Below are 26,570 nucleotides of genomic sequence, written 5' to 3' on the forward strand. Positions count from 1 at the left end.
GCATGTGCTGATGCCATGGGCCTCTGAGAAGAAGTCTTGGAATTGAAGCCGAAATCTGACCATTCTAAGTGGTTGTCTAACTCACCACTACTAATGCTCCAGTTGAGCCTAGTTGAATACTAAAAAAAAAAAAAACTTAAACTTCTCTTTAAAAGGTTACGCAATGTTTAAAATTATTTAGATACGGTTGCCGACCATTTTTTCGGACTCGGCGGGACACAGAAAATGGTCCCAATAATCGAACAGACCGAAAAATCCGCGTGCTTCAAAAAAATAATCTTTCTGCAAGAAACCGGTTTTAAAAAGTGTGAACTTCAGCACTCCCCTTGTTCCACCTGCAAGCGATATTAGACTTTACCTGAGCCACAGTCATGCTTTTGTCATGTTCGCACCACCTCGCGTCAGGATAGAGTCGCTCTTAAGTCACGATAGCAGATAGTGCGACGCGGCCGCACACCATGCCGCGAACGAATGCACGCGCCGTATGAAGCAAGAACAGCCAGTTTAAATAGGCAATGATGCTCACGAAAACCGAATGAGGTAGCCTACGGGAAGACGCGAGTGAAAGTGAGCATCTCCAAATGCCCCCCCTCACCTCCCCTGTAACGCAGGCTGCGCCGTCTGAGCCGCGGTGGACGCTGCAGCTGTCCTGTTTTCAACATAATATCACACGTGCTTTGTAGGCTATCTCGATGGCAATGAAAAGCATGCCATTATCTCAAGTGGCAGCAATGAACAAATAGTCAAGCCTATCCAAGCCAGCCCGTCTGGTTGACTTCGTTTAAATCCATTATGGCGCCATTCACAGCAGCAGAAAACCAGTTGGTTCCGGCAGCAATGCCCGCTTGCATCTATATTAAGCAGAAAAAAACACATTTTCGGTTGAGAAACGACCTCCACAGTATCGCCAGCGTATATTTTAGTCCGAAAAATTAAACTTTTGGACTCCACAGAGTCCGAAATATCGGTCGTGAAAATGTACACATTCCTATCAAGTGCTTGACAGTTCCTCCGTGTGGTTCGAAATATTGCGCAAGTCCAAATTATGGAATCCGAAAAATCGGTCGACTACAGTACTTCTATTTTATATGTGGTAGAAGTCATTCATGTGTTCCACAATAAACATTCTGTTAATGCTTTTCTCATTATTTTCATGACCTCAATATGCTGGAGCCTCTTCCTGGGGCAAGAACAGATTCAGCAGAACTAGGCTACGTGGAAATAGAGCTAAGCGCATGCTCTCAGCTCACCAAGAAAGCTCTGTGAGAATGAAAGGGAGAAGTCCTTGCTGTCTGCGACGAGCTGGCGGATCTTGGCCACCATGTCTGCTGAAAGGGTCACAGATCCCAATGATCCAGTCTCGTCGTAGGCCAGCAGCTGCTCTAGGAATGCTGCCAGCTCTTCCAGCCGGCACAGCAACACTGTTGACACTTCCTGCATCTGATGCAATTGCTCCTGCAGGGCAGCATTCTTCTCCTCCAGCGCCTGAACAACTGCCACACCTGCCTGCTCACTCAAAGATTCATCCTTGTGTTTGGAGACCACCTGTGCAGAACCAATATACTGCCCTCTGTGCAATTCAAAAGGCCTGAAAACAACAATGAGCTGAAAGACTGAACAGGCTAAATTTACTGATTAAATTCTCAAAGCAGCATGATAAAGAATGGCAGCAAACAACACACAGAACTAAAATTATTAAATGAATAAGTTACATGCTCTGTCTGAAAATGCAAATTGGACATCTTGATCCGGTCGGCACGTACTACATTATCTCCACTTTTGGTCATTATGGGCATTTGGTCTAATAGAAACTACATGCTACAGGGCAATTTCAGCAAGACTGAGCAAACTATATAGCTTGCCCAAACATTTTGCTAGATATTTTTAACAAGTTGTTGCCATATTCCATAATATTCCACAAACATTATCTGCAAAAAAGAGAAACTAATACAAAAATTGGTTTATGAAAACAAAAACTTAGAACGAAGAAACAAATGTCACGAAAATGTACTAATAAAATGCTTCCACACTTTCCAAAAATTATATAACTGAGATTACAGAAATTCTGTGCTATGAACCTGTGAATAAAATATATTTAAAAGGCAACTCGAGAGTGTTTGAGTTGATAATCGCATAACATTCTATAAAGTTTCCTCTCTCTGGTACAAAAAACGGTTTTTCAAAATCTGAGTATAAGTATTTTGAAATAGTAAAAACTAGGAAACCAAAACCTGGTTTCAACCAAACAATGACGTTACAACAGGCCAACCTATGAAATCACTTACGACAAACTATAGACTGTAATTGACCACTTGGGTCATTATTTGTCTGATGTGACCAAAAAGAAGCGCCAAATTTTGTAGCCTCTGGGATGTGCACCCAAAATCTGCGTCGACACACTAACTTTACTTGTGGAAGTGGAATTGGCAGGTAGGAGTGACACCTGCATTTCATTCCTTTCTAGCTTACAAAGGGTCAGTTTTTGGTGAGAGTGGTCTCTTTTTAATTAGAATATGGTACCCTAACAATAAAGGCGAACTTCAATTTATCCTCAGTGACCCTTTAAAACTGGCATAAAAAGCACAACACCAAGGGTTCTTCATACATCTCTAGTTTTAATATAAACTAAGGGTGTGCAAATATTTTAAATTTTCTAATAATAATTCAATAGTATGCATTTATTACTGGTAAATAAGATTTCAAAGCTGCTATCTATGCATTTTTTGAATATTGTCAAAAGGACATGGATATTTAAGACAAACCAACCATCTGCTATCCAAGACTCTTTCAAAAGCATCATTTTTTTCGCAGGCAATGCTTGCCGAAGCTTGGCAAGGCTGACAGCCAGCACAGCAACATGGCAACTCTGTGCACTGTCTGTCAGCCAAGTGACAGCAATTGATAGGTCACTATTACGGTGCCTGATGTGCAAAGAGAACTGTCAAAAAACGTAGTTTTATGACACTGCCTACACTCAACTCTCGTCATGCAGGTGTTAGTCATGGTGTTGTTAAAGGAAACGAGCAAGTGATTTTTAAGGAAACAAATTTTCTGACAAAAGAGAAAGCTAAGTTAAGCAAAGCAAAATAGTGCAAAGATGTGGACGAGAAAAAGAATCACAAATGCACTGTTGTGCACGTTTTTCTTGTCCACATTTTTGCGCTGCTTTCCAGCTAGCCCTCAGGGTAAGTTACTTAGGACAGTCCAAGGTCACTTATTCCGCAACGGTTTTGTTAGATATGGCGTGGGAATTTTTACCGGGATCTTTTAATCAGCAGATGCAGTCATTTTTAACGCAAAAGCATTATATGGCTCATCAGCAATGAAACCCAGTGTCGGCACTGACTGGCAGCAGTGGTCCCAAAAATCCCAGATGTCACCGTGGTATGAAAGAAAAACAATTTCTTTCCGAAGTGTGAGGAATTGAACCCAGGAATTCCAGACTGCGAGGTAAGCACGCAACCCATAGGCCACAAAACCGCGTTGCTTCTTGGTGAACAAAGAGGAAGCTAGCATATGCGTTGCCTAGTCAGTGTGTCACTAGAAAGGTTATGGTTTATGGGGTTTTAACGTCCCAAAGCGACTCAGGCTATGAGAGACGCCGTAGTGAAGGGCTCCGGAAATTTCGGCCACCTGGGGTTCTCTATTAAACAGCGTGCGCTAACAGGACGTACACAGGAAACTTGGAGACAGAGGAAAGAAGGGTTCTTTAACGCGCACTGACATCGTACAGTACATGGGCCTCTAGAATTTCGCCTCCATTGAAATTCGACCACCGCGGCCGGGATCGAACCCACGTCTTTTGGGCCAGCAGCCCAGCGCCGTAACCACTCAGCCACAGCGGCGGCTCTCACTAGAAAGGAAAATAATTGATTCTGAATTTAAAAAATGCAAAGAAATAAAACAAGTACAACAGCACACTGACAAAAGTAACAAACCGAAAACTAATACGGCGCCTGCCGCCAGACAGCGATTCAACAGTTTCAGTATAGATGTTTTCATTGGGTGAGAAGGAAGCAGAAATGCCTCCTCTATGGGCTGTTGCAAGCCAGTTCCGCTGTCACTTCCACAGAGCTAGCGCCAAGTGTAGCCAAGCGAGCAATGTGGCAACACACAGGGAGTCCTCAATGAAAAAGTCTATAGCAGGTGTTCTCATGCTGGGTTCCGCAGGCTGCTTTCGTGGGTTCTGCGAGTACCCACACTGGCCACTCCCCCCTTTCCAGTACACTTCTTGCAGGCACATGCGAGCCAGACACAGTACCTGGTTTGTTAAAGCTAATTTCAGAGTAGCGGTGTGCGAAAATTGAAATTTTCGAACACGAATTGAATACGAACAAGCAGAAAAAATGGCTTTGAATATCTGGTCACCACAAAAAATAAATTCAGAAAAGATAAACAAGCAAACATTATTTTACAAAATAGTGTATGGCTTTTGCAACTGAAATAAGCAAAACTAGACTGCCTGAGCACCGTATAAAAAAAAAAACATAACGTGTGCAGAAATGTATACTACTTAACTGAACAGTATAACAGTATTCAACCTGTAATGTGGTCATGCAAATTGAAATCCATAACATGACAAGATTAGAAACAAATATAACATGACGGCTAGAAAACCTCATTAATTCGGAGTTCAAAGAACAGACAGAAATGCCCGGGTTATTCGAAAGTCGATTTATAAAATGCTCCGCGGCCCCGACAAAAGAAAACTAACGAAAATGCGGTAGTCTTATGAGACGGCTCTAACGTGCAAACAGCTGTAAGCCCGTGCCGAGCACCGAGTTTTGGAGTGCTGGAAGACAACGCGAACGTAAGCGAGGTGGGAACGCACACTGACGTCGGAATGGCGAGACTGCTTCTCAAAGGGAAAAAAAATGACCATCGACGTGTCGGTCAGCATCGGAAAGCGGCATGGAGCTGAGACTGGACTACTAGCGAATGCACGGGCCCACAGTTGCCATTGCCACGGACGAGTGGCGAAGCTCAGAAACCAAAACTACGTGGCCAGGTCATTTTTTTTTTACCTAGTGACAGGGGCCCTCCGAAAAGTGTCACGCCTGCCATTACGCCCACTTAATGAGGTGCATGGGTTGCAGTGCACCATGCAATAGGCGGGATTTTCACGGATCACTTGCCCTCGACACGCCCTTTCGGGAGCCTCACGTGGAATTCCACAAGTACGATTTCCCGTATAGCGTAATTGACCAAAACAAGATGGTGGTCATGCTCAGAGAGTTATTAAGCTGACAGAACGACTGCCACGGGTGTGGGCATTAATCACATAACATATTAAGGAAGGACAAAAAAATAAACATGCTTTCGCGTTGCAATTGTTCGAAGTGGGTTGTCCCCCATCTTGTTCGCAGCACGTGTGGTATGGGAAAAGCCCACTTGAAGAATTGCGCACGAGGTCAAACCTAGCAGCATCTGAATGCAATTGATAAATGACGGAGGCAATTGATAAATGACTGAGAAGAAACAGAACAGGGACTTTGTATTGCTTTCCTGTAACTTTAAACTCTATATTCAGATAATCTGCCCCAATACTGCGGTTTTGCCACAATCGAATTTACGAAAGTCAGTGCGGCATATGACCGCTGCTGAGTATTTGGGAATTTTCGAATATTCGGAAATTCTCGATTATCAATTTCTAAAATACGAATACGAACCGAATATGAAACATATTCGGTTCGTATTCGAGATTTCGAATATTCGCACACCCCTATTTCAGAGTGTTAGCTCTTCATCGCTCATTTCTCAGTTTCGCGCCGTCCACAGCACAGACCTTGGAAGCACGCCAAGTTGCGGCACGCAAATAATGGTGCAGCATGCTTATGTTCTGACGGCAGCACTGGCAGGGGTGAACTGGTGAACTTGACTGCGTGGCAACACACTCCTGTGCCACACTGCACCAGTGTAGGTATGTTTAGAATGCTGGCGGGACGGTGTGAAAGGGGTATGGTGCACAATTTGATGCATGTTGGATGAGGAGGAGGAGGAGGAGGAGGAGGGACTTTAATGGAACAGGTGAGGTCTGCCTGGTTGTCGGCCTGGCATAGTACTCCAGGTGAGCGTGAAAGAAGAGAAGATTAGAGAAGGGGACGGTGAAAAAAAAAAGAGGAAAAGAGAAAAAGAAAGGGTGAATTCTGAAATCACAGAAACACACACACATGCATGCACGCACACACATGATCGCACGCACGCGCGCACACACACACAAATTGTCCAAGAATGTCCACCAAACCCGTATCTCTTAAAACCCTAAAAATGCTTTTGTCCCGCGCACACCCGAAGCCACGCCCCTCCAGGGTCCAAGGACATGCTCCAGGTGCACGGGGCCGTCCTGTCGGAGTTCTAAAGCACTTAAAGTGCCTTACGATGATTGTTGAAGAGTTGGCAATGGGAGATCAAATGTGGAATATCCTCATGCACACCACATGTGGGGCACAGAGGGCTACTTGATGCACCAATTTTATATAAATAGGATGTGCTGCCATCCAGAAAACTACTCAGGTCACTTTCAGTGAGCACCACATTTAGAGCTACACATTATTTTCTTTTATGATGAAATACATTTTGAAGACAGTGTAAACCTTAATAAACTATGAAAAATACTTCTGAAAGAAAAAAACACCATGCAGTTAACAATACATGCAATATTTTACCCAGGTGTGGTGGGATGCACCAATATTACAGTTTCATCGCACAATGTCACCTTATTGTTTTATGAAATTTTAAATGTCAAATTAAACTTACAAATCTTCATTTCAACCATATTACACTGGTTAATTTAGGCAATAGGAGCTATGATCTTTTCATTTCCACCATAACCTCAAGGCAACTTTTGGTCGGTTGTCAGTTCCTTTCATATCGCTACTCCCCTAATAATGTGCTACAATTTCGAAAGCATTATTCGGAGAGAACGGCTCTACTATGCCACTTAATGGCTGTTTTCCCCCTTTTTTTTTCTATATGACAGCATGGTGCACCTTCAATATTTAGGAGCAAGTTAGAGTGTCATACTTTGAACATAGTTGTGGTACTCCATCCTAGAATATTTCTTACAGTGGACCATGACCTTTGCTACTGCGACAAGATGGTCACTGTGTTTTTGTAAGCATGGATTATGTCTCAGCCTGTAACCTTACCGATCTTAACTATGCCCTGAGCATATAGGCTTACTGGTGCATTTTTGAACGAAATTTAATGCCCCAGAATGTTAAAGTAAAAACCTTTTATGTGAATAAATGCACATGTATTCCATTAACTGATAATAATAATAATAATAATAATAATAATTGGTTTTTGGGGAAAGGAAATGGCGCAGTATCTGTCTCGTATATCCTGGAACCGCGCCGTAAGGGAAGGGATAAAGGAGGAAGTGAAAGAACAAAGGAAGAGAGAGGTACCATAGTGGAGGGCTCCGGAATAATTTCGACCACCTGGGGATCTTTAACGTGCACTGACATCACACAGCACACGGGCGCCTTAGCGTTTTGCCTCCATAAAAACGCAGCCGCCGCGGTCGGGTTCGAACCTGGGAACTCATTAACTGATGTTTGATTTGATATTTAAAGCTAACTATTCTTATTCAACTCATATTTGAAAAACTGATATTCGTACATCTGCAATATAAACAGTTATTACAGTCAAACTTCGTTATGGTGAACAGGTAAGAATGGTAAAATAAGTTAGATATAGCCAAAATTCCTAATATCAAATTTCACCGAAAACTTACGTAGCAGAAGCACAGTTTAGTACTAAGAGTGGCAAATGGGAGAGACCTCTCCCCAAGTTTTAGTGGTGTTTTGAAGGCACCTGATGTGATTTTGAAGGCTTAAAAAAACTGAGCATCAAACGCCAGTTAGGTGGGCTCTCCACCATAGCACCGCCAGCAAGCGGCAGCAGAAGCTCAAATGCCAGCGAGGGTGGCTTCCCTACATTACAGTGGTGTAAGGTGAAAAATGGGACACCAGAACAAAAGCTATTGCTGTTTCTGCTACACCTGTGACAGTTGACATGGGCACAGGATGGCTACTGGAAGGATACAGCCGACCCTGCCGCTGGTTTTGGGGCACTATCAATGGGTGCGAGAGACACAAATGGGTGCCGACCGCTTGGCTACCAACTGCTCACGCCGCTATGTGTTAAGTGTTGGCAAATATAAGAATTGTTGTCAAATGCAAGATAACACATTAACTGTGGCATGAACGCCTAGCACACCACCACCAGTAATTCGTGTAGTGAGGCCTTCCATCCGAGCGGGCATAGTTTGGCACTCGGCAGTTCGATATATCCATTGTCATGACAAACCGCGTTCAATACATAAAGATTTGCATGTGTTTGGTAAAAATATTTAGGACCAGTTCAATGCAGCCAATAATTCGTAGTACCCATGTTTGTTATACTGTATCGAGGTTTAATAGTATATTGAAAGAAAAATTCTGCACTTCATATACAGTAAAGGAAAAAGATTGTAGTTTTCCGGTTATAAATTTCATTAGTGTACTGACAACAATGTGTGAGCGATACAAGAGGAAAAATCTGAACTTTTGACAGCAGAAACAAATAATCAACTTCTTGAGTCACAATTTTTTCCTGAAGAAATTCTTTTAAAACTTCTTTCAGAGCATGACAGCTTATTCAGCGACACACAAAATTGCACAATATCTCACTAGAAAATGAGAGGCAGCTAATAACAATTCAAAGCTAACGAATAAAGAAAGCAATGGGCAATGGCAATAAATGGACAAACACGAAAAGCTAAGCGGAAGAAAACAGTTATGTGCCTTGAAAAGACCCTGGCTGAAGAAGAGAGCGATATTACATCAAAATATGTTCAGAAAGAGTTAATCATTATTTTATTTGCTATATTGAACTGACATGAAAAAAATGAGGACATATTATCTGTTTGCTTTCTACAGTAAGTGCCTACATTTCTTTGCACAAGTGCTTCCAAACAAGGCTGACACACTATGTCAAGTGTCATTTACAAAATTGATGCTAGCAATGACCAGCACAAATAGCACTTCCCAAGAGTGAACACAAAGGAAGGTGTGCACAGGTACTCCTCAAAATCACGAAATAATTTCAATGTCATTTAGAAACTAACCATGTGTAGCTTTCTGTTCCTCGACTCTTTGACAACTCAAATCAAGTTTCCCAAAAATTCTTAGATTGTGGTAAACAGGGAAAGGCGGGCTAGTTGGTGGTTCGAACTTGTATGCATACTGTAACTGCGTGAACGAGAAGGGACGAAGAAAAAAACAGACAGGACGGAGCGCCATCCTGTTTCTTTTTTTTTTGTTCTTTGTCGCTTACGCGGTTACAATATACATACAAGTTAGATTGTGAGTTACCATAAAAACCTGCATATATTACGAGGTTTTTTTCCGGATTTTAGCACGCCAAATTTCCACCTTCATCAGAGTGACGTGGACAATGCTTTGAACAACGTTTTCGACAGGTGCGACCGATGGGGCATGATTCTGAATGCTGATGAAAGTGTTTATATGCCTATAACCTGTAAAACTACACGACATAGCTACACATATAAAGTAGGCTCTTTCCCTCTTCAACAAGTATCCAACTACAAATACCTAGGGGTAACCATAAGTAGCAATCTATCGTGGAACTTGCATATAAACAATATCTGCTCTGCTGCATTTCGAAAATTGTGCTGCTTAAGACATAAACTAAAAAATGCCCCTTCTAACATTAAGCTACTTTGTTATTCTCGATTATGCTTGCATAGTGTGGGACCCGCATACTAAATCTAACTTAAAAAATCTGGAAAGAATACAGAGAAGAGCTGTCAGGTTTATTTTAATAAATATGCAAGGACTGACTCTGGAGGTTCATAAAATTGAACCGCTTGAACATCTTAAAAGAAAGCTCAGGTTAGAATTTATTTCTCTCTTATTACATAACAAACTTGGTTTAGATCCCTCATGATTCTTCACGCCGGCACCAACCACACAAATTCAACACCATCCCAGCTCTCTAACCCCTATATTCGCCAGAACAGACACTTACAAGTTTTCGTTTTTTCCACGCACAATAACAGATTGGAATCAGCTAATAAAACCATTGTCCCATGAGTTTTAACAAATTATTGTTATATTGTGTTCTTTTTTTTTTGAAGTGTTGCATTTTCTTTGTAGTTTGACTGACTTGTTCGCCCACCCTACTTGGACTCAGTGTCCGCAGTATTTTGTAAGTAAAATAAAATAAATATGCGGATCCAAACAATGTTCGGCCAAAATCCGCAGTTCAGGTTTTGTTATTATCAAGTGCCATTACCACCACGCTTCGAGCGATAGGATGTGCTATCTAGAAGTGGTGTAGATTGGTAGTTTAGATTTCTGCGCCAGGCCACTATGCTGACCTGAACTCGCGATGCCCAGGACGATCACACCTTCCATGGTATTGAGACCGCGAAAGCAGCCCTTGGCTCCTTTGAAAAGGAAAGTAATCGTAGCTGCCGAAAGCATCGGTACAGCAACAAGCGCTGTTATCTGGTCTGGATGAGGTAGGGAGAGCCTTCAGTTACTGCTGCCGGACACGGACCGCTCTAGCCACCCTGTACAGTTGGCTAGCGGACACTTGGGCTAGCATTCCCGAGGAGCTCACCGGTTGTAATTTCAAGAAACGCAGGATATCAAACGCGCTTGACGGTGCTGAACACGTGTTTCTGTGAAAAGATACCTCTGACAAGGGCTTTTCGAAAGAAAGTACACCCGACAACAACGACCACTAAAGCCGAATATGGACGCTTCCAAAGCGTGCACGCCAGCATGTCTAGGCGTATGCCAGAACTGGTCCGTGCATGCTTGCAGCGCAGGACATAAGTAGGCGTGAGCGTGGCGGATATTTGTCACCCGTGCTACATGCGTCGTATCTGACGTGCCGGTGTACACAAATAATCGGAGGAAGTTCAGTTTTTGAGACTTCCGGAATGTCTTCAAGCTGACTGCCTTATTCTTATTATACACGGATGAAAACTTTTTTTTTTCCGTTTTTGCTATGTTTTTGTTATTTTTTTTCCTACAGTTGCCTTTTGCTCATTTTTTTGCAATTTAGCATATTTGCCTTACACTACTAGGCTTTGTGGGGATCACTCGAACCCCATTTTACTGTACGCATGTGGCTGGGCTCAGCTACCACATGTAGCATTCGGGGAGCTGCCACCTTAGACACGTGATGCCATATGCCATCTCACAATGCCCACTTGATGTGCCTGCATTCACCTTGTTGTCTCATGTTTAGACACAGTTGTATCAGCAGGGCCCTTGTGGCCCGCTGTGCATACCCTCACCCAATAACAGAAAGCCTACCCCCCCCCCCAATCTCTCTAGGCCTTAGTAGCACAGTGCGAGCGTCAAATAGCCTACGACTCACTTCCTTAGCCAATGTCTTTCATAAAAAGATGCCCCAAAAAATGTCACAGAAGTGAAAGCAGCACACTGGCAAACCTATACCATCAGACTTATTACGAAGCACTGCTGTCGGAGACAGTGAAAAAGCCCATAGAAGCAATACTTTTCACAATGCCATTTTAAAAGAAAATATCTCACCTCGAAATTATCTTTCAGTTGCCTCTCCAGATCTTCAATCCTCAGAACAAGGAAGAAGATCTCCTCTTGGAGTTCAAACACATTTTCAGAGAGACCAAACTCCGACATCTTCTGATTTGTCAGCTGCTTGCGCCAGCGCCGATTAGCTGACAATCCAGATTTGCGAGGACTCTGGCTGCCTAGCGAGCCCAGAACAGGCAGGTTTTGATCTATCTCAATGAGTGGCTGGGCATTTGGGCCAGTGGGGGACTCTGTTACCTTCACTGAAAAAGAGTCCTTTAAGGATTTTTGTAGAAACTTGACCTAGGGACATGGGGAAATGAAAAGCAGAGATGAAGAAAGAAGAATACATTAAACTTATTCGGTAATGGCCCTGACAATCATCGTACACAACCACAGTATCATGTTGATTTAAATTTGGTTTTTATCCAAGCAGCTTTCAAAGCTCCTATGCTCAAGCTCTGTACTTATTACTACCACAAATACAAAAATGACATGAACTGAGAATACTTCTCTAATGATAATACAAACATATGGTAAAAGTTGGTACTAAAAAAAAGCTTAAGAGTACTGAAATGTTTCAAATCAGAAGTGTACATTAGCAATTACAGAGCCAAAATCAGAATATGCAAAGCAGAACATGAAAAAGCAGATTTTACACCACTGCATACAGACCCACCTGCAACTGTTCTATGCAAATATACAGAGAAAAAGTTTGTTACTTTTCCCTACAAACTACATATACTCAGAATGGTTTATGGCGATTAACGTCCCGAAGTGACTCAAGCTATGAGGGACACCATAGTGAAGGACTGCAGAAATTTCAACCACCTGGGGTTCTTTAACGTAAACCGACACTGCCCAGTACACGAGCCTCTAGAATTTCGCCTCCATCGAAAATTGACTGTAACAGCCGGGGTCGAGCCCGCATCTTTCGGGTCAGCAGATGAGCACAATAACCACTAAGCCACTGCGGCAGCCATACATCCAGAATAAAATGAGTGTTTCACTAACACTCACCTACTCTGGACAGAAAAATCCACATGCTGTGCAAGGCTTGGGTGACAAGTTTCACAAACTGAAGGTCATACACTCTCTCATGAGTCAGCTCACTCGAGCTCGCTTAGGTTCATTTCAGATCATGATCCAAACCGTGCGTGAGTCCGGACTCGCGCCCAGATCACTATTTCAGCCATGAGTCCAGGCTCACATTCAGATCATGACCCGAGTCATGGTGAGAGTGGACTCGCATTCAGACCATGTATGATTAGAGTCCTCCTGGTCAGTCCGGTAGAATGTAAGCAAGTCCATGATGTGAGGCTGAACAATTCCATGACCTCATGCAAGTCCATGATGCCGACTGCGCACGTTCATAAACGCGAGTTCCCTGCGCACTCGTAATGCTGAATATGCTTTTGGTCAAGATGATGATGTAGAGCAATTTCATTGTTTCGTGGTATGTAATTTTTGTGGCTGCTGCACTCTTGAACATTACTAAAAGGCGAGAAAAGTTGATTAGTCGCCGTGCTTGACCTCATAGAATATACGCTGTTGCTTGCTGTGCTGCAGCTGTTCTAGTTCTTCCTTTACTGTTTTTTAGTTTCCGAACACATGCAGCGGCCTCGGATCTTTAAGTCCCGCGAGCAGCAGCTACAGGCCTCTAGGCCTCTCAGCCAGGTCTGGTTACAAGCTAGCTGCAGTTAAGAGCTCATCGCATTATCATGTTTTCAACAACTTTTTTTTTGCATTTTAGGCGTGTAACTTGGGCCGTAGGGCATAAAAGTGAATGAGCTGTCCGATGTGCGAGCTTATAGGAGTCCTGAGTCAAGGTGAGCCTGGGTGAGTCACAAGCTGAAATTGCGAGTGAGCTCGAATGACTGAGCGCAGATGAGTCGCGAGTCGAAATGAGTGAGTGAGCCTATACTCCATTTCACATGTAGCAGGCAACGCTGGCAAAGCTAGTGCGCCTGTTGGCACAGGCTAATTCTGCGCCCAAAAGGTTATCCGCCATACAACCACAGTGAACACAAGCATATTTCGTTGTGACAAACCTTAAGTGCCGTGACTGGTACCTCCTGGACTTCTTTTTTTTCTTGCCATATGTTCGTACGACTCATTGAGACTTCACGAAGAAAGAATTACATGCGGTGGTATGCTACATGGTTGGCGAGCCAAAACGCTCCTACTCAATCCGCACCCAAAAAGTAGTTCACATTAAATGAACATTACAGCCAGTGAACCTGAACACTGAGCACCTAACAGCTTCTACCATGATTTTCAAAACTACTGTCATTTTATAATACTCTTTGTTTTCGTCCAAACACTCACTGGAGTTTCAAAAAGAACGAATGATACGTGGCGGAGTAATATGGCTTCGCGGACCCACTACTTCCATAGCCTCCGCTGCGTTGCCTGCTATGTGTGAACCGGAGTATAGATGAGTCGTGAGTCTGAGTGAGCCCAACTGAGTTGTGAGCATATATGAGCATGAATTCATGAATTTGAGTGGTCCTGAGAATCTGTGAGTGCGAGTTTGAGTGAGCCTGTAGATTGACCAAACTTTTGTGAGTGAGCCTGAATGAGCACTCGTAATTTTGACGAGCGATGCTGAAGGTTCTATATCTGTCAGCAAGAAAGTAAACACAGTACTTGTTTTTCATGTAGGCACGATTATTTGAGGATATAAGTAAAGTTCAGCCCATTTATAACAAACCCGGCCATCGCACACCACTCATTCGTTACATCAAAGCTGAGCCCACTTATAACAAATGTGACCACCTTACACCACTCATTCGTCACATCCTGATAGTAGAACTAGCTGGACTGGAAATGAGACATCTGAATGACTGGAGGACTTCCATAGTGTGCTGTCAACAGAAAATGGGTGATTATTGGCTTGACGAGGTTTTAGTACTGATTGGAGCATTTCTGCATTGCTGCCTGTTTCAGCCTCAGCTCGAAAACATGGTCAACAGGCTGACCAGTATCCTGAGGTGTGTGTTTACGGTAGGGTGAGACTTCAGAAGTACAGTGAAACCTCATTCATTCGACCCCCATTAATTCAGATCATTTCGACTATTGCCACAATCTCGCCTAACACCCATGAAAGTCTACGGCATTCGGAGCTCGTTTATTCGAATGGCCTGAGGCTGACATAAATTTTTTCGGACGGTCTCCCCGGTCTCCTGTAGTGGTGCTGTGTCAAGGTGTGACCTGCTCAACAAGCAAATGTCGAAATATTTGTCCTCGGGCCTGAACTGAATATCACAATATTTCCCGCTCTCCTCTGACGTGCCTGCAATGGCAGGCATGCTGATGACTGGCTGGCCCTTGTCGATAGGCTGAGGGAGTCCGGCCATGTAGTTTTGTTTTTGGAGCTTTGCCGCTAGCCCACAGTGATGGCGGCTATTGGCCATGCAAATCAGCTAGCCAGCTGAACCTACAGCTGCATGCCGTTAAGGATGATTGCCATGTCATTGATACTTTTTTGTTTTTTGAAGGCGTCCTGCTGCTCCGGCACCCTCGCTTCCATCCGCGAGGTATTTCCTTTATTCCAGTGCACTGAAACTAAGCGCTCATCAAGTGCTGTTTGTATGGTGCAGTCTCTTCATGTGCAACACTACATGCGAAGAAGCTCCAGCATTACCACGTTGCACACCGAAAGAAGCCACAGAGACCTTCACCATTATGTAGCAGTTCTCCTTACAACACTCCGCACAGAGAGCCGGAATCAAAGCATTTGACGGCACGACAAAAAATCATTGTTGTCGCACAGTTTTCCTCTTAAATGAAGATGACCATTGCCAAGGTTTTTTTCACAAAATAAATTTCACTTCCATGTGAATGGTTCTTGGCAGTTTCAGGGGGCCATTCAATAACTTGACATACAACTATTTTGGATGTTTTTTTCCATTCCCTTAAAGTTTGAATTAACAAAGTTTTACAGTAGTAATAATAAAATATGCTGTAGGAATCACATAATCGTAATAATAATAATCGTCATAGACTATCTACATTTACTGCAGGGAAAAAGGCCTCTCCCATATCCCTCCAATTAACCCTGTCCTGTGCCAGATGCGGCCACCTAATCTCCACAAACTTCCTAATCTCATCAGCTGCCTGAACCTGTAATGCCACCTGCTATGCTTGCCCTCTCTTGATATCTACTCCATTACCTTAGGGGTCCATTAATTATCTTGCCTTTGCATTACATGCACTGCACATTTCTTCTTCTTGAATCTAATTGGGATATCATTAACTCAACCTTGTTCTCTGACCCACTCTGTTCTCTTCTTATCTCTTAACGTTACACCTGTCATTTTCCTTTCTGTAGCTCGCTGTGCTGTTCTCAACTTAAGTTCAACCCTTTTCGTTAGCCTCCAAGTTTCTGCTCCCATAGCCCTTGGAGTACAAATATTAAAAAGAAAAGCCTTTAAATAATCTAAAATTTTCCCGAGAAATTTTAGGAATTTCTGTTACTACTTCTGCATTATTTGTGCAAATTTTCATTAACATGGCTATAGTTACTACAGGCACAGCTGGCACACACACGCTCTGTGTGCGTCACCTCTTCCTTGTTTCGCCTCTACAAGCTGTTTTCTGCCAAGTTGAATATTCACCAACCAGCCCAACTCCAGATTTATCACTCAAATGAGCTATTGTGAAATGCGCACTGGCCAGCTTGGGGTATTTCTGAGATCTTGACCTCCTTTATGATGTCTAGATGAATGTGCAACCCCTGTACTACTTCCACTGGCAATATAGTACTCTTCCGCTGAAAATTTTGACCATTAACAGACAAATTAATAACAAAGCTCTTGAATAGAGGTAGCAAATTAAAGAGCTCCTGGTTTCTGTTGTACCAAGTAACCCAAGGAATCATTCCGATGCGCACATGTTAAAATGCAAAGCTAAGAATTTTATAAGTACTGAGCAAGACGCACTGCATGTGGAAAAAAAAAAATTAACCCCCAATACACTTCGTTAAACTGAAAGCGACGTAGGTGCGCTAGCACAATATGTATGAACCCTTCGCATAGATTACTTATGACCATTTTATGTAAGCAGCAGCTAACGCGCTGCAGTTTCTGCCTTTCCACTTGGCTACAACTGCCACGAAACCAGTTTGCCTCCTTTCCACCGGGCAGCAGCTGGTGCACTACCCTTTGTTGCACTAGACTGCAAATGCCGCGAAACTGGCTTTCCTCTTTTACCAGGACACCACCAGGCTTCACTAGGATACATAACTGCTTTTTCACTAGTGATCCACCTAGTGCTAGCACACAAAAAGGAATGAGGATTTCCCTCTCTCAACTTTGCCACCCGCAACCTGCTGCCTGTCATCACCCTTTCTTCGTCTTCCCTCTCCCCCCCCCCCCCCCCTTGCATTTCCCTATCCACTGAAAGAGGAGAGGTGACATCCCTCTCCCCACTTTGCTACCTGCCAACCATGGCAGGTGGCAGCTGGCGGCTTCATCTGCAGACAGGACGGATTTTTCGCTAGCGAGGCATCTAGTGCTGACGCACTAAAGTATAATTTTATCCGGATAAAGCAACTTCAACTCACTATCATGAACTATTTTACACAAAGAATATGATCACCCGATGTGCTTAGTGTTGAGAAACAATTTCCCTAACAATAAACATAGCCAGCCATTTGCTCTAGAAAACTAACTGGTTACTTAGGACCACGCATCTTCACTGCAATGCCACTTGGTAGTTAAGAATGTATACATCTTTACATAAACTGGCAAAACTCCTAACCTCCTCCACCGCAACACTATCCACTGAGCTCACTCTACACAAAGCCAACATCACGTGGCATGCCGCACACACAGTGCCTCACCAAGATCTAGCATCCACTCTGCACATGGAATGTGTCATAGGTGGCAGACTACTCGGAGGAGGCGCCACACATCTGTTGTTCAGGCACAATTCGATTTGGAAGGACGCAAGGTGTACTGGTACCTCACCAGCTTCGTAAAAGCAAGACAAAGAACACAGCGTAAACAATAAACAACACTTTTTCTTCTTTCCTTTTTTTTAGTGGCCTGATCACTAGTAAAATGTTAGGGACTGTTAAACACCACATCAATGTTAACAAAAGCACAGGATGACAAGGGCCAACTGCAATCCAAATGATCTTGGCACACCAGCCATGTGAAAGCAAGCATCTCTCAAGACAAAAAAATTGGTTGGTTTCTGGGTTTAACGTCCCAAAGCGACTCGGGCTATGAGAGACGCCGTAGTGAAAAGCTCCGGAAATTTCGACCACCTGGGGTTCTTTAAAGTGCACTGATATCGCACAGTAAACACGCCTCTAGAATTTCGCCTTCATCGAAATTCGACCGCCGCGGCCGGGATCGAACTTGCGTCTTTTGGGTCAGCAGCAGAGCACCATAACCAGTGAGCCACTCCGGCGGCACAAAAAAATTGATTAAAAAAAAACTGTCACAAGCTTTCTAGGGCAAACCATGTGAAATATAAAACAGTTATGACCAAGAGTCACTGAAATGTTCAGCATGACTCTTTTTCTGCGGAAAAATAAATTACACTTTGCAGGTTTTCATGAATCCCTTCAGAAATTCGACGTGTACTGTTATCTACAAATTACTACTTTAAGCCAGAAGGCACGCTGTCTCAATAACAAAAAAAAGTTACCACAAATTAGCTAGGCCTATCAATTTTCTTTTGTATGCAACTGTTCCGCCCTCCAAAAGCTTTGTATCTTGGATTCAGTCTGTCCTTGTAAGTTCTAAACTCCTGGTACTAAAAAATATTTACAGCTAAGGAATTTAACAGCTGCAATGAAGAAATTTTATGGTTCGTTAAGCTTTGCTAAGATGAGGTTGCTCTCCATTGTCTTAATGTGCTTAAGTTTAAGAGTAAGAAAACAAGTAAAAAAATCTACCTGAGCTTTTGCATTGTTGAGCTCGCTCTTCAAGGACTCAAGATTGTCACATGGCTCCTCAGTCTGTGAAGACGCATCCTAAAGAGAATGTAATGATTACTAGTTCCTTTGAGGAAAAGCATCCCACTAGCACAATGCTGAAGGTGCATTTATAATGCAACATTCTAGACGTGCAGACAAACACCGGCTGAGGTCAAACATGACAGGTCTGAGATGCTGCACCAGGCACAAATTCAGTCCAGCCGCTTCAACATGGTGCAGCATCTGCGACTGGTGAAGTGCGTGCACAGAACATCCGGTGCACCATCAGCCATGAAACTCACGAGGCAGCGAGCAGTCACTGATACAACTGCTAAATGGGCGAGTTGGTAATACATTCCTGATGGTAGCGGCACAAAAGACGTGGGGAAAAGCGAGACGAAGACAGGAGCTGGCGATCGTCCTGTGTTCCTCTCACTTTTGTCCCTGTTTTTTGCACTGCGACCACCAAGAGTCACTGATAGCGTAAACCGGTTTGGCAAGGCTGGCGCAAAATAAAGTCAGCTTTATTTGACGCCAGGCACTGCTGGTGCATGCCAGAAGCTACCGCACATGCTGATAGTCAAGCGCCACTACAATGAGCAGGGTCCCTCTTTGACCATTGTGAGGTTACCGTGCCACGTGCAATAAATTGGAGTATAAATGCGCCTTAGCTCCCTCTCCAGAGCTGTGTGTGCTGCGAGCACAGTGCTGGCTAGAAAAGTGAACACTCGCTACCGGTACATTGGCAGGACGCACAGCCGGCGGTGCACCAGTGCTAACTTCCCTGTCACTTCACCTAATGAATTATACCTTTTCTTTTCTAATTACTACTATACCAGTCTACCTTACCACGTCAATACAGCACCTACACCACGGAATTCCTCACCATATACACCTTCCATTAGTACCACTACAGATACTGCCACTGTTTTGCACTGTTGTCTCTCGTTCGACTAGGAGAGACACTTAGCTTTTCTTTGTTGCATTTTTTCCCACTCCTGTAAAGGCCCTTACTTGGGTTGACAGTATGAATAAACCACACATGCTTATAATCGGACGCTTCAGTCAGTACAGAAAATTGTACGTATCTCCAACAAAAAACAGCCACAGAAGAAATATACTGCCATTAAAAAGCTCTCAAAACAAGGATAAATTCACTACCCTTACTTTTTCAAAATGACCAGCCTGGTCCACAGGCACTGGTACCAGCTGCCCTGAAGAGTCAACAGCAAAGATCAGCTCATCAGTGCTTCCTGTTGATTTTCTGGTCTCATTTGAGGTAGGTGTAAGTGGCAAAGCCTTGACCTCATTGTGCAGGTCTCCTACACACTTCAAAGCAGAGCCAAGGTCCTGGAGCAGTTCCTCCTGGTAATCTGAAATGTCTGAATGACCCCTTTCATTTCGAAGGTGAGGAGACAGCATGGCAGAGTGAGTTAGCTCTTCATGTTCCTTTGGTTGACCACCCTTGCCAAACAGCACTGGTGGCAAGTCCTCTGGACTGCGATGAAGAAATAACTTATTGGCAGCCTCTTGCTTTGCTTTCTCGAGGACAGTGTCCAGAAGCTGAACGACATCTGCCATCTGCCACTTGGACACCACCGGGCCATCAACTGCAAACAGGTATGCCAGCTGCTGCAGCTTCTCTCCAAGTTTCACTAATACAGTAGGCTCCCAAGCAGCCAGCCCTCTCTCATCAGGTTCACAGTGGTCTAAACTATCCATGTTGACTATGGTGCTTTGTATGGGCAAAGAAAATCGAAGACCCTTTTCGTGTGCACTTTTCAAAATTTCGGTGACCTTTTGAATGCAGGAAATATTTGTCAATGCAACTGTGGAAAGTTCAGGCATGATTCCAGACTCCTGAGCCAAGTCGGAGAGAATCTGGTACAAAACTTTCACCTCTCTCGGCACACTTTGTGAGAGATAGAAAACAGTGGGTTCGTCTGGCCCTTCAGGTGATGCAGGTGATGACCCCTGGAAGGATGGCCTTTCTGTCCCAAGTGGGGTTCCAGGTTCAGCAGGCTTGGGTTGGCCTTCACAAGTCTCCAATAGGAAATCTGCCGGATTTGGTTGACGAAGTCCCTCATTCTCGATAACAGCTTCTCCTTCCTCAGCATGCTCGAACTTTGTCTGCATCATCTCTATCAGTTGATCCTTTTGCTTCATGGAGAGAAGCAGCTCATGAAATGACTTCTCCGTTTCAACCGTAGCCTTGTTCCTCTCTGAAAGTAGTTCCTGGAGAAAGAATAAGTTCTAAGGCACCAAACGGAAGCACACCTCCCTACACACAAATGTATGACATGCACATGAAGAGTACACAATGCAAGTCATATATGCAGTGCCAGAAGGAGTTCAAAGATTTGTAACTAAATGTTCACAGCACATCATTAGGTGCATTGTGCATCGAGCACAAGTATTGAGCCTTCGTTTTGCTTCAATTTTCTCCAAACTGGTGCTTTTTATACCATTATACACACACCACAAAAGTTATGACGCAAAAGTAATACCAAGTCAGCAGAAAACAGCAAGAGTATGAATTATCCTTGTGAAGCACAGGCCAATGCCAGCATTGAAGAAGAGTTATTTCCATTAGTGAAAATGTCGAGATTGATTTGCCAAAAATATTCATTTTTCACATTTTTTAAAGTTTTCAGCAAAGCAAGAACACTGACATTATCACAAAGTTTTCAGCAAAGCAAGAACACTGACATTATCACAAATATGTTTATTTCTAGACACATTGCATACTGAATGCATGTGCTCAGATCCATAGATCACTATTGTGTTTATATTAACATCAAGAGGAGTGAAGATACTTTTAATACAACAGTGCATTTTAAATTTATGTAAACATCCTTCCTCAGTGGCGTTACTGATTGGATCCAAATTTGCCATGTCGCCAACACCCATACGTGGGTTTTTCTTCAGTAAACGTCAGTTCAAGTTTAGCACACTCCTGTCAAATTATTGTGTTTTCTCGCATAAATATTTTTTTTCTAATTAAGGCTTTAAAAAGGGGGAGCACAAATCATGCAAAGATTTTGCGAACAGCTTCTAAAAAACTACAAAGGTCAATATATACTCTATATAGCTGCCTACACATTGACCTGCCCACCCAACTCGCTGGGCAAAAAAAACCACAACCCCCCCTGCCCCACCTCACATTACGTAGTTCCCCACAGGGTGGCATGACGGTGTGTGCAGAGATCAAAGCAATAAATGCGCAACAATACAACTGCGAAGCCAGCAATAAGAAGCAAATGATAAAATGGCACCCAGCTCACTAGCCGCTACCCGAATGGCAAGCAGTTCGATAGTTTCAGACTCTGACACATACCAGAGGTTACCGGAAGTTTGCTTCTGCAACTGTTCATCTGGGAAACCAACCACCAGTGAGAGCAAGTCGGCCGGTTAAACGGTGAGCAATTCATCCCCTCGCCACTGCCACTACCACCTTTCACAGCTGCACACAGCGACATGGTTGCGCCAATCTCCCAAACCTGCCTGGAGCAGCTGTGAGCATTAAATATGCGAGTAAACTTTTTTTTTTTTTTTCATAAACCCGGGCAATAAATTAGGGGAGCTCAAATTACACCATAAATATGGTAACACTAGAGAAATGTCTTTCCATGCCACTAACCAACTAGTCTAGCAGCCTTCATTATTCTACAGCAGCTTTAAATTCAAGGCCCAAGTGCTCTAATATCAAAGCATGTAAGCTCTTCCTTTCCTTCCACTGCTAGACATTGCCATCTCTGTTTTATATTCTGAAACTTTCAAAAAGCAAAGTTCTATTTCTAAAAATTTTGATTTCAAGCAAAGAACACAATGCAACAAGTTTACAGAAAAAAACATTTTGAAAAGCCAACAAAAAACATATCTATCGCTTAAGTATATACAGTTGAAAATGAAATAGTACTTTTCCCAGCACTTGATTCAAACTCGCGATATTATAATGACGTCATGTACTGTCGGGAGCAAAAGTGGTCTTTATCATGCTCTGTTGCGTGGCTCACTGCTCTTGCAACGCCTTTTGGCAGAGTCACCCCAGGTGAAAATTTCCTGCTGGGAATCTGCTGGTTTGTACTGGTCCCAGCAGCAACTTTGCTGGTTTCGGTCTGGGCCTGCTGGTCCCAGCAGCCCACTTGCTGGTTTTGGTCTGAACCTGCTGGTCCCAGCAGCACTACTTGCTGGTTTTGTGTTGGGAACTGGTCCCAGCAGCAACCTTGCTGGTTTTGATGTCTGAGCCTGCTGGTCCCAGCAGCACCACTTGCTGGTTTTGTGTTGGCGGATTGGTCCCAGCAGCAACCTTGCTGGTTTTGTACTCGATCAACTGGTCCCAGCAGTAAACCTGCTGGTTTTGTACTCAGTCAACTGAAACATATTGTTGCTTTTAAAATCAAGTAGCCGGTCGTCAGAAGGGTTCTACTGGTCTCAGTAGAGAAGAAACCGGCTTTATATTGAGATTATTATTTACTTGCCTGGAGAAAAACTGATCAGCTGGGAATTCAACCTGGCGTGTATTGGACCAGATGACCTAGCTAGTTGGAAACCAACTAGACATGACTAGTTTCATTCAGAAGGTGTGTATTAACAGCCATTTGGCAACTGCTTCAGCGCTTGAAACTTGAGTATTTATTGGGAGACAGGTGTAACTAAATAAAGAAACACAGTGACAAGCTTCTGCGACAAGCTTCATGCACGGCTAGCAGTAAAAGTGGAACTTCGCCTTGTGAATTCCAACTCCAACGCTTTTCTTAAAACGATACTTCGTCAATGGAAGATCATGCCTATCAAGAATATATAATATCAGTCTTTGAAGCGCTTTGATTGCCTTCCAAGACAATCCACACTCAATGGCAAAATTCACAGTCAGTGCAAGGAAGTCCTCAACAGTTAAATTACTGCATTGCGTCTGATCTGACGTCTCAGGGTGCTCGGAAAAGTCAGGCAGTTGCGTGTGATTGCTCGACGATGTAGGAGTTTCCGTAGGACCTGACCAATTATAGCTGCTGCCATAATCATCCCCATCATGATGCGTGGCCTGTGGTGATGTCTGCGCTGGTGAAGATGACCGCATAGGTCCTTGCTCTGGCGAAGCTTAGCGTGTAGATCCTTGCGCTGGCGATGGTGGCGGCCGCGGAGATCCTTGCGCTGTTGACGTCGGGTGCGTATCCCCTTGCACTGGTGACGATTACCGCGTAGGCCCTTCAGCTAGAGACGGTGGGTGCGCAGACATCCGAAGATAACTTCTGGTGGAAGTCGGAAGACCAGCATCGCAGCCTGGGTCAAGACAACGCCGGTACCGCTTATTCCTGCGGCCCATTCTTTCAGCTCACTGTGACAATAATACCACGGCCACCATCCGAATAGCACTTGAACGTCGACCGAAGAGAAGCACTAGGCGGGGATTGCTGTTGCTGCTGCAGGATTTGGATATGGGGCTTTCTCTTTGTATCGGGCGGCCCTTACAAAAAAAAAAAAAAAAAAAAAACTCGTGTCCTAGCCTATTTTGCAGGAGGCCCTACAGTTACGGAAAATATACTAGTTCACTGCACTACAGTCGTCGAGTTGAACGAAGCGTCTAGTTGGATTTGGATTGGATTTAGACAACCTGGACTGGTGAAAATGCCGATGTGGCTATCCTTCAAGAGCTCATTGAACTGATTTACGAGTAAATTAGCACATTTAATTACATGAACATGCCACTAAAACTTAATAAGTAACTGTGTATCAATTGTTTTGTTTTAAACCAGTTTTGAAAAACTTGCTTACTGACTACCTTTTTTCTTGTCCGAAGTTTGTCGCATCGATTTTTGGAGATAGCAACATTGGGTACCTGTTTACTTTTCTTTTCCCCTTTTTCCCTGTCTTCTCGGAGTGCACGGACGAGTATCGATCCCCGTCTCTCTGTTCTATCATACTGTGGCGGCTTTTAGCTTTTTAAATTACTTCGCTAATCCGAACTTATTCAGTTAAATAATCTGCGGCTGATCTGCGCTTGCAGAGTTATTAGTGATCCTTGGTGTGCATCACGCTCCACAGACACGTGCGATGTTTGCCGTTGTCAGGTTCGCGCACGATATAGATAAGTTGTACGTGATTCCTGCAAAGGATATTACGAATTTCAACCCGAAAAACAACACAGACTTCAATACGCGGTCTGTGTGTACCGCGTTCTGGAGAGATCCGCTGGACGGAAAGGACAGCAGTCACTACAGCACCCAAGTCCTGATGCTAGGAGGTAATGGCTCAGTTTTGTGCACCTTAATTGCATGAGATTTTGCCACGCGAACTGGGTTACTATAATATATGTGTGTGTATGTCTGAATTTCTCACTGCAGAGTTGGAGAAAGAAATCCAGGAAAGGATGAAAAAAAAAAAAGACTTGCGATGCCAAAAATTCTAGATCCGCATGATTCTTCAAGTGAGACATGTGAAGAGGAAACAGCAGCCCAAAAGAAGAAGGTGTGCTTGCATTGTGCAGTGTTATATCTTGTTTCATTGTGCAATCTCGTGAAATTTAACCTGCGATGTGTTGTAGTGTATGCTTGTTGCAGCACATCCTGTGTTTTTAGTTTTTTCGTTCTTTAGAAGCAAAAGCGAACTCTGCTGGCATCCAAAAAAGCAGAGTATGATGAGACCATGCTAAAAAAAAACATGGACGATGCCAGAAGCAAAACACTGGCAGCTCAAAGCCGCGACAGCCGCCAAGTCGTAAGTAGTACGCCTGCTTAGCTATAAGCTGCCTTATAATTATCAGACACCTTTAAACGTCAGATTAAATCTGAAACCGTGAATGATAATTCTTTATAGGCCAAGAAGCGAGTTGGCTAAAGTTCTTTAGTTATTATAGCAAGTTGGGAGTTATGCGCACTATGCCCCTGCAATCACCTGCTGGATCCTACTGTGTCACACCCCTCCTTTCTTTCATATGGCAGCTATCTCTGCAGCACCTTATTAACTGTTGTAAATACTTTTTTGCAGCCACGGTCAAGCACTGGGGTCTACAAAAGGGCGTGGACGTGGACCCCGTCGTAAAAAAACATCAACAGGATCCTCAGCGAGAAGATTCAAGATGTCGTAAAATCCAAGAGGAAGGATATGCAGTGAACTGTCCATTCACATGAGAATAAACATGCTAAACTGCACAAGACAAGTAGAGCTTCTTGCCTTCTCCTGCTGTTGAGAACATGCAATGCATTAGTATGCGTCAAAGCAGCAAGTGGGAACCTGTGTCCAATGAGCTGTGTTTGCTCGGCAGTCTCGGATGAGCAGAACTGGCATGTTAGTTTAGCTTAGGTTCCTCAAATTCTGCGTGAAGGAACTAGAACAATAGAAGTGATACAAATACCAGACAGCACTGTATTTGTGGTATTTGCCTCGTTTCTACTGATGTTATTCTTTCACGAATTTCGAGAGGTCAAAAGCTAATTTCAGTGCCTGCTGGTCCCACTAACACCTGCTGGTCCCAGCAGCGCCTGCTGGTCCCAGCAACAACTGCTGGTCCCAGCAACGCCTGCTGGTCCCAGCAACGCCTGCTGGTCCCAGCAGCTCCTGCTGGTCCCAGCAGCTGCTGGGAATCTGCCAAAATCCCAGCAGTGTTGGGACCAGCAGATTCCCAGCAGGAAATTTTCACCTGGGACAGATCGAAATGAGCAGACCGACATGCCCCTAGATAAAAACGGTCACTTTGTTTCCCGTCTTGACAACAGGCACTCCGAGAAAGTGGCACTGTAATGCAGTCTTAACAAAGATTGTGCAGTACACACTTCTTTCGCCCCAGACAACATATTACGGACTCCATGATCATTTATCAAATATGGATGCTGGTGTGGTCTAGCCTCACAGGTCCATACCTGATGGCACTGTAGTTGGCTTGTGAAAAACGGCCTGTAGCAATACCTGTATACCGTTTTGGGACTTTTCTAGCTTATAAGAAAGCTCCATTTTCAGTCAAAGCAGCCTCTTTGTCACAGAAGACGAAAATCACTCAATAAAGACAGACTTTAATTCGTCTTAAGTGGCCCTTCAATTTGATGTCACCAGCGCAGAATCTACTC

General features: G+C 43.7%; 1 protein-coding gene and 1 long non-coding RNA gene across 22 annotated transcripts in view; one reads left to right on the forward strand and one right to left on the reverse strand.

The window, feature by feature from the left end:
• Positions 1 to 26,570, reverse strand: part of LOC144114981 (uncharacterized) — a 154,408-nt gene that overhangs the window by 65,447 nt on the left and 62,391 nt on the right. For 16 of the 21 annotated variants that reach the window (XM_077649079.1, XM_077649070.1, XM_077649069.1 and 13 more), the window contains 4 exons: positions 19,675 to 20,742; positions 18,487 to 18,564; positions 11,577 to 11,879; positions 1,251 to 1,545 (listed from right to left, as the gene is read on the reverse strand). In XM_077649079.1, coding sequence (XP_077505205.1) covers positions 1,251 to 1,545; positions 11,577 to 11,879; positions 18,487 to 18,564; positions 19,675 to 20,742 — 1,744 coding nt within the window. The remainder of the gene's footprint in view (positions 1 to 1,250; positions 1,546 to 11,576; positions 11,880 to 18,486; positions 18,565 to 19,674; positions 20,743 to 26,570) is intronic. The other 5 variants (XM_077649082.1, XM_077649081.1, XM_077649073.1 and 2 more) reach the window with 2 other exon arrangements.
• LOC144114985 (uncharacterized) lies at positions 22,481 to 25,666 on the forward strand. The gene is made up of 2 exons (XR_013311181.1): positions 22,481 to 24,751; positions 24,852 to 25,666. It is a non-coding gene; the product is annotated as an uncharacterized LOC144114985 (long non-coding RNA).

This window comes from Amblyomma americanum, chromosome 1 (assembly GCF_052857255.1).
Source record: "Amblyomma americanum isolate KBUSLIRL-KWMA chromosome 1, ASM5285725v1, whole genome shotgun sequence".
Classification (NCBI taxonomy): Eukaryota; Metazoa; Arthropoda; class Arachnida; order Ixodida; family Ixodidae; genus Amblyomma; species Amblyomma americanum.